The sequence below is a fragment of the Typopeltis vanoorti genome, chromosome 10 (assembly GCF_054136105.1).
Source record: "Typopeltis vanoorti isolate ZY-2024b chromosome 10, IOZ_Tvanoo_1.0, whole genome shotgun sequence".
Classification (NCBI taxonomy): domain Eukaryota; kingdom Metazoa; phylum Arthropoda; class Arachnida; order Uropygi; family Thelyphonidae; genus Typopeltis; species Typopeltis vanoorti.
The window spans coordinates 18,932,170-18,947,908 of record NC_143558.1 but is presented as its reverse complement, the minus strand read 5'-3'; the positions used below and the strand labels follow the sequence as shown (position 1 = coordinate 18,947,908).

The 15,739-nt window shown below is 37.5% G+C and overlaps 1 protein-coding gene across 4 annotated transcripts in view; it reads right to left on the bottom strand.

The window, feature by feature from the left end:
• The window catches only part of LOC150102203 (tRNA (32-2'-O)-methyltransferase regulator THADA-like), a 424,395-nt gene that overhangs the window by 167,919 nt on the left and 240,737 nt on the right, over positions 1-15,739 (bottom strand). For all 4 annotated transcript variants that reach the window (XR_016548929.1, XM_090399010.1, XM_090399012.1 and 1 more), the window contains one exon: positions 14,464-14,706. Coding sequence is in view for 3 of the 4 variants with exons in the window: in XM_090399010.1 (XP_090255136.1) it covers positions 14,464-14,706 (243 nt within the window). In the remaining variant the exon portion in view is untranslated. The remainder of the gene's footprint in view (positions 1-14,463; positions 14,707-15,739) is intronic.

Below are 15,739 nucleotides of genomic sequence, written 5' to 3'. Positions count from 1 at the left end.
AAGTAATCCATGATCTTAACTCTAATATAATAACTCTCATGTTAAATTAGGACATCACTTTTGCTGTAATAAAACTATCTACATGAATTTGTTCTCTGATGATTTTATAAATAGAATATAGCTTTCGTGTAGTTTTTTTTTTTCCACTAGAGATCAAGCCAGAGAATAACGGTTGATCAAATCATTGTCTTCTCCTTAGCATACTGTTTGAAATGTAATATAACTTGTTTCTGTGTGTGTGTGTGTGTGTGTGTGTATATATGTATACTACAGATGATGACTTTAATATGAAGTTGAAATGTTGGGAAATTAAAGTAATTAATTCTAACACGGTTGTAGTCTCCATAATTTGTCTGAAATGAATGCTGATCGCTGTGTAACACTAAAGGAAAAGACTCAACACTCAATTCTGCATTTGACCTTTCACTAGAAAGAGATAGAAAAATTGTTCAAACTGGATACCAAAAAATTTCCTGGCCCTGATGACATATCTCCAATTGTTCTAAAGGTCTATGCACCAGAGTTGACTCCCACTTTATGCAGCCTATTTACACTTTCTTATTCCACTGGTATCTATCCTGCACTCTGGAAACTAGCCCATATACAACCTATTCTTAAGAAGGGTAACATATCTTTACCTTCAAACTGCCATCCAATTTCTCTCACTTCAATTCTTCCTAAAGTAATGAAAAGAACCATCAACAGCCAACTCCTATGATACCTTGAACACTCTTGTCTAATAAACGACTGATAGTATGGATTCTGTCGCTGTTGATCAACAGGTGATCTACTAACCTACACCACCCATCTGCGGACAAACACCGTGGAAAGGTTTGGTGAATCTCAAGTAGCTGCTCTTGATATCTCCAAGGCTTTTGACTCAGTTTGGCACAAAGGCTATTAAGAAAACTCCCATCATTCTGTCTCCCAATGATTTCTGTAATTGGGAAGCCAGCCTTCTCGCCAGATGCTCACTTCGAATGATACTCGGTGGCTCCTTACATATCTTCTATCTATACAGCTAATGATGAGGTGTCACAAAGGCTCCGTTCTCTCACCCACTCTCTTATTTCTATACATAAACAATCTACTCCAGCTGACTGCCAACCTAGTACACAGTTTTGCTGATGACAACACATTGCACTTCTCCTTTTCATTTGACAAACCTTGTAAAGCAAAACCACAACCTCCATAATTCTCAACTCTACTACCTTAAATTCTGATCTTCAAAACATTCATTAATGAAGTTTGAATAAAATTATCACCTTCAACACTAGCAAAACACAGTGATTAACTTCCAACAAAAAAGAACTCTGTTATCTTACCCTTGACAATACTGAAATCTACATTGAAGATGAGATTCACCTTCTTGGAATAAATCTGACTTCAAATCTCTGTTAGCACAAACATATCACAAACATTGCCTCCTCTGCATATAAAAAATTAGGCTTTCTCTTTCGTTTAAGGCATTAATGGAACTCCAAACATCTCCTAACCCTATATAAATCACATAACCAACTGACCATCGAATATTGCTCTCTTATCTGGAGTGGTGCCCCTAAGTGCTCCCTGAACTGAATTCTATATAGAAAAGAGCATTTAGATTGATTAATGACTCCTCTCACTAATACAATTCCACTCACTTTTGCACAAGCATTCAGTCTCTGCAGCCTGCATCTTTTATAAATATGCCTATGGTCACTGTTCATCAGTATCAGACTTGGCATCAATAATTCTCCCACCCTGTTGCAAATCTGTCCAAATGTGTGTAGCAGTAGTTAATCGACACCCTCTCACAGTTTCACTCCAAACCACCAGAACAAATTTCACCTCTTCTTCATTTATCCCTTTCACTGCTGCCCTCTGGAGCAGTCTTCCACATCCCAAGGAATACAACCAATAGGTTTCCAAGTGAAAAGTGAATAAGTTCCTTATTGCCCATCCATAGTATTAGCACTGACTGATTTGTGGTTTTATGGTGCAAGGACAAAAAAAGGTCATATAACACCATGGCACTGGTTACAGCAATAAACAGATATATAAACAAATAAATATAGAGTGGTCCATAAGCCACAAAGTAGTTTAAACATTTAACCTTTTTATTTATTAATTATTTTTTATTTATTTATCTTGTTATAATAAAATAGAGAACTTGGAGATTTTTTTTGTTAGCTAGGAAAAAACCACATGTAAATGCCTTCCATTTTTGTCTTCACAAAAATGAGCCCATTCTATGGCATGTTCCATGACAGTTGTTAATGTTTCTGGCTGCTGTGCCCTAATTTCTGTATGAACATGCTCCTAGGGGTTATCTGAAGGAAAAACATCTTTTCCTTCAGATTTATAATCAAGTCCCAGACAATCCAACAGATGAACACATTCTTGCAGAAATTAGGGTGCTACAGGAAGAAACATTAACAGCTGTAATAGAAGATGCCATAGAAAGGACATGTCTTTGCGAAACCAAAAATGGAAGGTATTTATGTGATGTGGTTTTTCATAACTAAATCTCCAAAAATATCTAGGTTTTCTGTTTCATTATAGTAAAAAAAAAAAATTTTTAAATAAAAATAAAATAAAAATAATTAATAAATAAAAAATTTATTAAATGTTTAAACAACCCCTTAGTGAGTTATGGACCATCTTGTAGTTATAAAGAGATAAACTAGTGAATAAGATCAAATATGAACAAATTTATAATCAAATGTCCTTGAATAAATTAATTCTTTGTAAAAATTTAAAAACATGCAATTTGTCCAAGTCTGATAGCATCTGCCCAAGTGTATAGGGCTCAGCCAGATAAATAAAAGACATTCCTCTCTCTTGTGTGAAGTGCTGGCACACCAAAATATGACTAATGGCAAGATGGGTGAGTCATCAGCCCTCATTAAATAAGAATGTGTAAGATGACTGTGACCTATGCAGATTCTAGCAAGAACAACTAGCAACTGCATCCGCAATGTCATTTCCCTTAATTCCAATATGGCTGGAAGCTAACACAATAATCAAGCTTCAAAATTAAGGGTCTTTATTTTGTGCAAAAGTTGTAACACCTCACCAAGCACTGGATGTGGATTATACATGGGAGAGGAATAGCCTATAAAGAACTCAAAGAGTCTGCATAAATTACACAATTTTAGTAGGAGTTTTCTTGTATATGCACAAGTGTAAGCTGAATGGTATAATTACTGCAATGGAGTGGGATCTGATTGGAGATAGTAATGTTAGGAAGCACAGCCAACAGAGAGCTCTGATCTTGAACCAGCAGTATAGATGGAGAAGAAATCAGAGCGGGCTTCTCTGTGTGCATTAAACAATAGAAGGGAGGACTTCTGTAGTTGACAAAGTAAGAGGTTGAAGATGGGGTATATAAACATTATTCTTGTTGAGAGGCTTATACGCTGGTTAAACATGATAACTAATATTTAAGGAATTGACAGCGTATACTAGAAATATAGATTAAATAAACTTTAATATATACCTTCCGATATTTCGGCGAACGTCACATTGCCATCTTCTTGGGAACTTACTACACAGACACGTGCACACAAGTACTAATAACAGCAAATGAGACTGAAGCTAGGAAGCTAGCGTTTCCTAAAGTCCTGATGGTGCCCCCTGGCAGGCTATATTGGTAGTTCTTGGCCTTTGGGCTGAAGTTCTTCTGATAACAGTTTCCCAAATTTGGGGCAGTTTCATGCATCCAAATTTGTTGAGGTTTGGCATGTTCCTAAGGGCCGAGGCTGATTCCATGAATAGTCTTTCATACTTGAACTTGCTGCGGTGTATTACTGTGGCTTTCTTCCATCTTATTCTGTGGCGAGTATCCAGAGCGTGGTCTGCAAGCCCAGAGTGGCTGTACTGGTAAAATCGGATGTAATCCTTGTGTTCTGAGATTCTGATATTTGCTGTCCTGCCTGTTTGGCCAAAGTAGGACAGTTTACAGCTGCAAGAGACCTGGTATACACCAGGTAGGTCTAGAGGAAGTGGTTGGTCTTTGGTGGAGCGGATAAGGGTTGCCAGTTTTCTATGTGGTCTGTAACAGGTGGTCAAGTCGTGTTTTTTTAGGATTTTATTGATTTTTTCCGAGGTGCCTCTGATGTAGGGAATAGTGATATATTTAGAGTAATCTTTTTTGTGAAGGGGAGGGGGTGGTGGGTTATGGATAACTGGGTTAAGTATTTTTTGGATTTTTTGGAGGGGGTAGCCGTTGGCTGAGAAAGTGTCACGGATGTGATTTAGTTCAGTGGTTAGGGCTTGATCATTAGAACAGATTATTTTTGCCCTGTTGAATAATGTTTTAATCACTCCATATTGTTGTGAGGGGGGGTGGTGGGATTGTTGGTGAATGTATCTGCCTGTATGGGTGGGTTTTCTATAAACTGAGAAAACCAAGGTTCCATCAGGTTGGCGGGTGACTAGTGTGTCTAGGAAGGGGAGGTTATTGTTTTCCTCTTTTTCCAGGGTGAATTTGATTCTAGGGTGTTGGTTGTTCAAGTGTGTTAGGAAGGAGAGGAGTGAATCCGGGCCATGTGGCCAAATAGCGAAAACATCATCAACGTAGCGAAGCTATATGGTAGGTTTTTGTGGGGCTGAGTTTAAGGCTTTCTCTTCAAACATCTCCATGAAGAAGTTGGCCAAGGGTGGGGAAAGTGGCGAACCCATGGCTGTCCCCTCTATCTGTTTGTAGAATTTTTCCTGCCAAACGAAATAGCCTGAGTTCATTGTAAACTGAAATAGGGCTGAGATATCGGGAGGAAATTTAGCTTGGATTAGCTCTAAGGTTTCTTTGAGGGGGACATTCGTGAATAGGGAGGAGACATCAAAACTGACCATTATGTCATTATGTTGGAGTGTAAGGTTTTCTATACTGGCTTTGAAGTGGGCTGAGTTTTTTATGTGTGATGGTGTATTGCCAGTATAGTGTGAGAGCGCTTTGGCTAAATGCTTGGCTAGTTTGTAAGTGGGGGAATCAATGCCATCCACTATGGGACGTAATGGCACATTTTCTTTGTGTATTTTTGGGAGCCCATATATGTGGGGGGGTCTAGAGTTATAGGGTTTTAGTCTGTTGGTAATCTCCTCAGGCCAAGAAGTGACCTTCTTAAGGAGCCTATGGAGTTTTCTAATTTGTGAGTATGGTGGGATTGTAATTAATGGGGAGGTAAGTGGAACGATCTAATAATAAAGCCTTGAGCTTACCTGTGTAATCTTTAAGATTAAGTACCACAGTGGCGTTTCCCTTATCCGCTTTGGTGATCACTATATTTTTGTTTCTTTTCAATTCTTGTAGTGCCTTGTATTCACTACTGGATATGTTGGATTTTGGAGGTTTTGCTTTGTTGAGAACACAGGCTACATCCAATCTGATATCGTTGGCGATGTGGTTAGGCAGTTAGCGAATCCCGCGTTCAATTTGAATCATTAATTCCTCGGCCGGTAATTTCCTAGGAGCAATGGCGAAGTTGTGACCACGTGACAGAGCGTGGAGTGCTTCTGGCTTTAAGGTAGCTGACGATAGGTTAACAACAGTTTTGGTTTGTAGTTTGGGCACCGAGTTCTTTGTTAATTTATCAAACTTGTTGATATGTCGGCTTCGTACTCGTTCAAATTCTTTTTTAGCTGCCGTACGCGAGACGTCATGTAGTACCAACCAAAGCTCGTGATTCAGCGTAAGTGAAAGCTCATTTTTTAGCGTTGATATCGCGCTGTTTATGTCGGCTAGGGAACCGCGTGTGGCGGCAATTTGCTCCCGAAGTAATGCCTGGCTAGCGCGGTTGTAAATCCGGAGAGCTTTCTGTGAGATGAAGCGGTGTTTAAATTTGACACAGTTCGGGATGACATGATTATCCCGGCAGCGTTTTAGGAATGCCAGACGGTTAAGTTGTCTGGATAATTTCAGCTTCAGTTTGCCGTAATCGCGGGCCAAAGGCCAAGAACTACCAATATAGCCCGCCAGGGGGCACCATCAGGACTTTAGGAAACGCTAGCTTCCTAGTTTCAGTCTCATTTGCTGTTATTAGTACTTGTGTGCACGTGTCTGTGTAGTAAGTTCCCAAGAAGATGGCAACGTGACGTTCGCCGAAATATCGGAAGGTATATATTAAAGTTTATTTAATCTATATTTCTAGTATACGCTGTCAATTCCTTAAATATTAGTTATCATGTTTAACCAGCGTATAAGCCTCTCAACAAGAATAATGATCATCCAAGGAGATCTCTTCGCACGCAAGGCCCGCGATTACGGCAAACTGAAGCTGAAATTATCCAGACAACTTAACCGTCTGGCATTCCTAAAACGCTGCCGGGATAATCATGTCATCCCGAACTGTGTCAAATTTAAACACCGCAAACTTAAAGCCCCACAAAAACCTACCATATGGCTTCGCTACGTTGATGATGTTTTCGCTATTTGGCCACATGGCCCGGATTCACTCCTCTCCTTCCTAACACACTTGAACAACCAACACCCTAGAATCAAATTCACCCTGGAAAAAGAGGAAAACAATAACCTCCCCTTCCTAGACACACTAGTCACCCGCCAACCTGATGGAACCTTGGTTTTCTCAGTTTATAGAAAACCCACCCATACAGGCAGATACATTCACCAACAATCCCACCACCCCCCTCACAACAATATGGAGTGATTAAAACATTATTCAACAGGGCAAAAATAATCTGTTCTAATGATCAAGCCCTAACCACTGAACTAAATCACATCCGTGACACTTTCTCAGCCAACGGCTACCCCCTCCAAAAAATCCAAAAAATACTTAACCCAGTTATCCATAACCCACCACCCCCCTCCCCTTCACAAAAAAGATTACTCTAAATATATATATCACTATTCCCTACATCAGAGGCACCTCGAAAAAAATCAATAAAATCCTAAAAAAACACGACTTGACCACCTGTTACAGACCACATAGAAAACTGGCAACCCTTATCTGCTCCACCAAAGACCAACCACTTCCCCTAGACCTACCTGGTGTATACCAGGTCCCTTGCAGCTGTAAACTGTCCTACTTTGGCCAAACAGGCAGGACAGCAAATATCAGAATCTCAGAACACAAGGATTACATCCGATTTTACCAGTACAGCCACTCTGGGCTTGCAGACCACGCTCTGGATACTCGCCACAGAATAAGATGGAAGAAAGCCACAGTAATACACCGCAGCAAGTTCAAGTATGAAAGACTATTCATGGAATCAGCCTCGGCCCTTAGGAACATGCCAAACCTCAACAAATTTGGATGCATGAAACTGCCCCAAATTTGGGAAACTGTTATCAGAAGAACTTCAGCCCAAAGGCCAAGAACTACCAATATAGCCCGCCAGGGGGCACCATCAGGACTTTAGGAAACGCTAGCTTCCTAGCTTCAGTCTCATTTGCTGTTATTAGTACTTGTGTGCACGTGTCTGTGTAGTAAGTTCCCAAGAAGATGGCAACGTGACGTTCGCCGAAATATCGGAAGGTATATATTAAAGTTTATTTAATCTATATTTCTAGTATATGCTGTCAATTCCTTAAATATTAGTTATCGGGGTATATAAACAAATAAACAACATTCATGCAATAGCTTCCATAACTTCTTTATATTCCATAACTTCCATAACGTGCATACCAAAAGGATGAATGGCAGTCTGACATGTGTGATATCGAACCTCCCAACACAGAGAAAAGTGACTAGTCCATGTAGGATGATCTGGAAGGAACTTTAATTTTAGGGCAAAATTAAGAGACAAATATTTTCGACTAGGTCCAGGTTTCATTTGATTCAACATGAACACTTTGAATGGTGATGTGCAAAAATCACCAGTAGCTATTCAGATACCCTGATTATGAATGGCATGAAACTGCTGTATAATTATTGTAAAAGGAAGCAAAAATGAAAATAACATTAATGAAAATAATTAAAGAGGGAAAACTTAAATATTTTGGACATCTAACTAGACAAGAAGGCATTCAGAAATTAATATTAGAAGGGAAATTGGATGGAAAAAGAGGGAGAAGTAGACCCAGGAGAATGTGGTTTGAAGACATTAAGGACTGGACTTGCTTGAATTACCATAAATGTTCCAGAGCAGCAAAAGAAAGAAAAAGGTTCCATGACATGGTTGCCAACCTCCTTCTAGGGGATGACACTTGAAGAAGATGATGATGGATAGGGTTGAACCACCAGAGCGTGCTCACTTGCAGAACTGTAAAAACTTGGGATCCATAATCAAGCTTTGAGCGTGCAAGTGCATGATAAATGAGGAACAAGGAACATTGATCAGCACCCCATTCTGTAGGGGATAGAGTGCAGAGGATATTCAATGTTTTTTTTTATTATTCAGTTTTTCTAAAGGTGCTGAATGTGTGTAAAGAAACCTAGCTTTCTATCAGAGATGAGTTCCAAAAACTTAGTCTCTAGAACTATGGGGATAATAGTTTGTCCTATTCTTAAATCAGGATTGGGAGGGAGAGTGCATTTCCAGTAGAAGCATATACAGATGTTCTTCAGATAACCTGAACCCATGCCAAAGAGACCACGAAGAGACACAATCGATTGCTTGTTGAAGTTGTCTTTCAATGACCCTCATATTGCGGAGTGACAATAAATTGTGAAATCATCAAATAAAGGCAACTGCTGGAAGTTTTTCCACTTGGTTATACTATAAATTAAAGATACCAAGAAATTATATACTTGGTTTAATCCTTTATCCAAGTGTAAGCAAACAAGTTTGCACCTGAACTATTTTCAGGACTGGGGCAACTCATATAGAGAAGCTAATGACTTCACATCACTTGCCTTAGTATCCCATAATGCAAAGCACATCTCCTTGCGGACATGTATAATGCTGTGCAATATGGGAAGGGTCACTACCCAGACCGGTTTTGACGTTTACTGAGGTTTCATCAGTGGGAGCTAGACCCAGAGGTGATACTAAGGTTGAAGTAATGCAGAAGTCATATTTTCATATATGAGTGCTAAAAGGTGTCACACCTTATTATTAAAATACTCTGGATTAGAGAAGTTGTTGGAAGTTTCTCCACTTGGTTTAATCCTTTATCTAAGTGTAAGCAAATAAGTTTGCACCTGAACTATTTTTAGAACTGGGACAACTCGTATAAAGAAGTTAATGACTTCACATCACTTTACTTAGTGTCCCATAATGCAAAATACATCTCCTTGCAGATGTGTATAATGCTATGCATTATGGGAAAGGTCACTACCCAGACCAGTTAAACTAAGTTATATAATTTCTTGGTATCTTTAATTCATAAAGGCAACTGCCTACTGTGGGAGGAAGCTGTTCAGTAACTGAGTTCACTTTAAATAGCAAAGAGGGTTACACTTAAGACAAAACCTCGAGAAACTTCTCTTCTTGATGATATAGCTGAGATAATGTGCTTTCCACTTGGACTTGGAACACTCAGCCCCCCTCACACTGACAATAAACCACATTCTCCTTTTAGGATAGTGTCTCTTATACATGTTTCTAAATGGACCAAATGATCCACAGTTGATCGGTGTCAACGAAAGCCACATTGTGTATTGGAAAGAATTTTGTTGCTTTCTAAGTACCAGAAAAGCCTTGCTTTTGCCATTTCTTCCAATACCTTAAAAGACAGCCAATCAGAGCAACTGGACTATAAGTGTTGGTTTGTGCTGGATCCTTGCCTGGTTTTGGGACAAAAATGACAATTGACGTTCTGGAAACTCTTCTTCTGTAAACATTTAAATATTTTGTTGAATACTAAGAGAAGGAGATCCACAGAAGATGATGGGTGGTGTTTTATCGTGTCATCAGAGCCTATCGTGATAGGGTGAGACAGGAAAAGAGCTCTTTTGAGTTCCTTCTTAACAAATGGCTGATTATATGGATCTATACCCCTTGATAGAAAAGCTTAATTGCTGTTTTTCTTGTTGCTCTTTCAATATTAACACATCGGGAGGATATGAAACTATTGCTCAGATTACAGCAAATTTTCTCCCAAAGTGCTGAAATAGCTTTGGGATCAGCATCAATACATCCATTATGTTCCAAGGTAGACAAACTATGTGCTCTGTATCTACCTTTCATCTTCTGGATTTTATCCCATACAACATTTTTTTTTGTTGTTGTTGTTGTTGTTGTTGTTTGATTAATTGATTATGCACATTGGATCCAGGATTGTTTTTGAGTCTGACATCTCACATAATGTGCTTTGGCCTGAGCATGTTTAAATGCTATTAAGCTTGTTGTGGTGGCTTCTTGGCACTCTGGGTTCCACCAAGGCTTTGGAAAGAGTGAAAATCAGGATGATGTTTTTGGAAATATACTGCAGTTGTTTAGGTGTTTGGCTGACTGCTTCGGTATTCAATTTTGCAAGATAGGAAAATGTGTTAAGTCGGAGGACTTAACATTGTTATCACTCTATGAGAAATATAATGATTCATCAGAATAAAGAAGCATTTTATAGAATTCTTAATTTGGTTTTGTTATCTTATCTTAATTTAGTAATGTAAAATTTCATGTATTATTATTGTATATGTTGCTTAGTCTAAAATACTGTAATTAACTAACCATTTGCTGGGTATAATAATCTAAATGTGAAACGGCCGACTTCTGAGACACGTGGTGAATATTCTAGTATATCTGTTATGTAGCACGGTGCTTCCCCCACCTTCCACTGTAACGCTACGAGAGTTTCGAAAGGTTTCCGCGAGCGGTGCTAAGTGCCGCGTGACGCAGTGAAAGCATGATGTACGCATCAATGATGAAAGAGAGAAATGGCGCGGAGTTTAAAAGCAGATGTAACGATGCGAACCAGGCTTTTAGATGTTTTCCTGCTGCTGTATTCCTGTGCCACGGAAGTCCGGCTGGTATGGAGATTCCACGTGGGTGTCCTTTGTTCGTGGAAGTTACGACCAAATGACTAAGAGAACTTACCAGTCGGAAACAAAAGCCCAGCAGATCCTGATAGTGGAAAACTACAGAATAATTCCAGTTGAAGTATAGAAGGAAATCGTATAGAAATCCCGAGGAAGTGTGAAGAAAAGTGATAACACAAGGTGCTTGTCTGACGAAAGAATTGATGTGGCCAAATAGAATATCCAGCAAATTGGTAAGGTGAAAACTTTATGTCTACTAACTAAAGAATTGAATGAGAAGATTTTAATGTGCATGCTGAGAGACATTTCTTTGAACTGTTGCTGATTGATTTTGGAGGAAATTTAATTGTGTCTTGAAAGAGAGTTAATTACGATTTGTTCTGGCTTAAAACTGAGATATATGTAAAATTTGAATAGGATTGTTAAGGAGAATCTAGAATGGAATTTGATAAGTACTAAGTAAGAGAAATTTATTGATTAGAGTAGAAATTTGAGATTAAGTGACTAATTGATAGTATTTATATTTTTAAAATAGAATTTCATGAAAAGGGAAAATTTAACTGTATGTACGAGTAATAATGATGTATATAAATTTTAATTGTATGATTGACTAAGTGCTTTTCAGTGTAATATATGAATTTTAACTGTAATTAAATGTTTTGTTTTAATGTGAATATTGTCTTGCCTGTATCTAGATCCTACTGCACTTGCCCATAAAAATAACAAACCACACAAAGGCAGGAAATTGTATTAGTTAAGGTTATGACTGCAAAGTGTATATTTATAGCTGAGAAGAGTGAACACTGACTGTGATCTATCTCCTTGGTTCTACATTTTAGTATATCCTAGGATTCAGGGTGGCGCAGCAGAACAAATAAATTTTCTCTGAGTTTGAAAAAGGAGATAGAACCAGTGCTGAGACAAAGAAATTGGCATCTGCCATTTGCATTTCTTTGTCTCACAAAACAAACAGCTTCACTCTTATCAGGGATTTGGCCAGAAGTGTAATAGAGATAAGAAGGGCATTTAAGGACAAGGTACGATACAACAAATGTATTCCAGTCAGTTTGGTCCATTTTTCACATGGACATCTGTGTAGTCGAACATGATTCTGTGAAGACACAGTGCTAATAATGAGGAAAATGATCGCTTATGTATATATTTTCTTCGACATCCCATGTGAGAAGTAGAAAAATGGCAGGGAAGCAGATTGTAAGATTGATTGCAGAATAAGAGTGGGTAGGCATATGGAAGAAGGTATTTAATCTGTTATTAATAAGGGAGAGTTCATGGTTGTCGAGCATTCCCTCAATGATACAATCTCGTCTATTCACTTTGGTACTATCCCAAAGTGTTACGACCATTCAAGTCATCTGTTAGGAGTATGGGCTGAGGCAGTTGCAATATGATTTTTATCAAGTTCTTTTCTTTAATAACCTGTGGCTTTAGATCCAAAGCAGATCAATTAGTCTAATGATCCACTACTGGATACATAGTATAGTAAGGTTTGGAGAAATCTGCTGTTGCTCATGACATTTCCAGAGCATCTGACCTGGCATTGAGGCCTTCTCAGTATACTGCCATTCGTTGGTCTATTTTCCATCCACTGTCATTAGATAATCTCTCATTCATTGTAGATGATCACTGCATGTTTGATGATGACATGTTTGATCACTGCATCAAACTGCACATATCTGCAATTTGATGATAGCACACCACATTCTCCCTATCCATTCAAACATCCCAAGAGTTACAAGATCTTCTGTAATTAGTGCCTCAAATACTGATCTATATACCAATCTTCAAATGAGAGAGGATAACCTAGTAACCTTTAATGCATCAAAACACAGTTCCAAATGCTTTCTCATAAAAGGATTTCAACCCACTTTCCTTTACCTTCAATAATACACAAATCACCAGACAGGATCAGATCTGTCTTCTTGGACTGATATTTGGATGAAAAGTAGTATCTTCAGCAGAAAAGGATGCCAAGTTTTTTAGAAGCTGAGAAAAATATTGATGTAATGTGTTTATACCAGGAAGGCATGTAATAAACATATAGCATCAATATTTTTCTCAGCTTCTAAAAAACTTGGCATCCTTTTCTGCCAAAGATACTACTTTTCATCCATCCAGCAAAAGACTTAGTACAAATCCCTAATCTGTTCATGCAGTCCAGAGGAGGACAATTCAGCTGACAGAAAATTCCTCTCTCACTGACTGACTGACATTAACCAGTATCCCATAGTCTATTTCAGCCCTATATCTTTTGTATGGACACTTCACCAATGGCTGGAACCCAATGTACTTTTACAGTCCAAATGTAAATTCACTTAACCTGCTTATTCTCTTTTATCATAGCTGCCTTAATTCTCTGGAGCAGATTTCCCCATAGAGAGTTTTCTATCAAAAACACTCCAACTCTTCAAGAAAAATATGATTAAGTTCCTTCTTTTCCAACTCTTTGCCTACACATGGCACTAATGTGTTATGTTTATACTACAGATTCTACCAACCAAATCTCACGTACAGGACTGATATAAGGGAAAAAAAATAGTATATAACGCACCATTAAACAAACAATATGCACTGGATGTATTTTGCTATAAAATAAATATAACATGGATGGAGGAGAAAAAGAAAACTGGACTGCAACATTGTATGTCAGTATATGTCACATGTATGCAAACTTCACAAGTCCTCTTAAAATTTAATTTTTTAAAATCAAAGATAAAGTACGTATAAGCAACATTAGAGCTGTTGCTGAAAAGTAGTAACCGAAAGTAGTAACAATAGCAATTTTCATAACCGTATAATTTATATATGGGCTCCTGAAACCTAGATTTGTTTTGCAAAGAAATGGAGTGATACCAATGTGACATGCACTGGACAGTCAGGGAAGATGAGAGGTGAAATCTAGATAATAGATATAAGTGTCTCCGTAGTGCAACTGGAAGAATGACAGTATGTCACACCCTTCAGTTGGAAAAGGCCTAAGTTTGATTCTTGTAGTGACAAAAGGAATCTTTATATAGGAATTTTTTCAATTGAAGGCGAGTTAGCAGATCTTATATGGAAGTAGCAGGGTTTTTTTCTCCTGGAAACTCGGGTTTTTCATCCCACATACAGACAAATCGGCCTTCAGAACACATGCAATTTACAGGCAAAAATACTAGTGGTGGTGGGCAGTAGATGGCAATTGTGTAAATGATTATGATGATGGTAGTGGTTCGTTGTAGTTGGTGGATTAAGTGGTGGAGATGGGGAGTTGTTGAGTAGTGTCTCCCTTGATGAGTCATTGGAATCCTTGGAGGTGTCACGAAATAATAATAATAATAATAATAATAATAATAACATGCAATTAAATTCTGATTCTGTAAATATAATGAACTAATGAAGAATTCAACAATTTCAGTAATTAAAGACAGCAATAGGAAACAACTTGAATACAAAATTAAATTCATATAACATTATTATATAACCTTTTATATTTGCTTGTTGTTTAAATTATTGTGTTAGTTATTTTATTTTAATTAATAAAATTACTAAATATTAACAACAGTACTTAAAATTACAAGATTTAATTAATAATCACACATACCTCAGTGAATGTTTAGCAATATGTATCATATTCTTGACAACAACAAGATATCCATGTATATAATTAAAATGTAATTCTTCTGAAGCATCTTTAGGAAGCAGCTCAACGAATTCTTTTAATTTCATCTTTGCCTTCTGTGGCAGCAAAAACATACTAAAGGCTGCTGTAGAAAGTATTCTAACATTCCATAGAGAACTTCCAAATATGCTTTCAAACAGAGGAATAAATCCTTCAACTAAGGTTCTGTTTATAAATACATGAACAAATATATACATACAAATATTATATATATATATATTTATTTTTTTTTTCCTGTATTGCTTATCTGAAATCTATGATTTAAAAAAATGATTTAAAAAAAACTTAGGAAATGAAGCATTTAAAAAACTGATCAGCAACTAAAAATATCTGAAAAACCTAAAAAAAAAAATCAAAAAAAAAAAAAAGTAAAAAATAAATTTAAATTCTCATGTAATATACAATGTAGTATCAGCTGAATTGCAAAAACCAATATCTACTGGAATTGTCAAAATCAACATCAGTTGGAGCACCAAAATGTCTTGAGCTTACTGTAGTAAGCTCAAGTAAGTTAAGTAAGCTTACTTACTACTTAAGTAAGCTTACTACTTGAGCTTACTGTAGTAAGCTCAAGACATTTTGGTGCTCCAACTGATGTTGATTTTGACAATTCCAGTAGATATTGGTTTTTGCAATTCAGCTGATACTACATTGTATATTACATGAGAATTTAAATTTATTTTTTACTTTTTAATAAGCTTATACTGATTTTGCATACATTTAGTTAAAGTAAAAGTTAATGTAAAAATAGTTTTAAAAACTGACTTTTACTCAGATAAATATGAAATGTCACAAAAATTCTATAAATATAATAAAATTAGTTTAATCCTTTTTCGAAGTGTGAGCAAACAAAGTTTGCGCCTGAAAGTATCTTCAGGACTGGGGTAAGGTGGTGCAACACCAGGACAACTCATTGCAAAGGTGGAGCAAGCTACCAACACTCCTATCTCAGTACCTCCTATAATGCAAAACACATCTCCTTGCGGATATGTCTAATGTTATGCATTAAGGGAAGGGCCACGCTCCCACTGAAGAGACCTCAATAAAGGTCGAAACTAATTGGGTAGTGGCTTCTGCCTGGTATCTCCACTTGGGCCTGGCTCCCACTGAAGAGACCTCAATAAAGGTCGAAACTAGTCTGGGTAGTGGCCCTTCCCTTAATAATAATATTATTATTAGACATATCCGCAAGGAGATG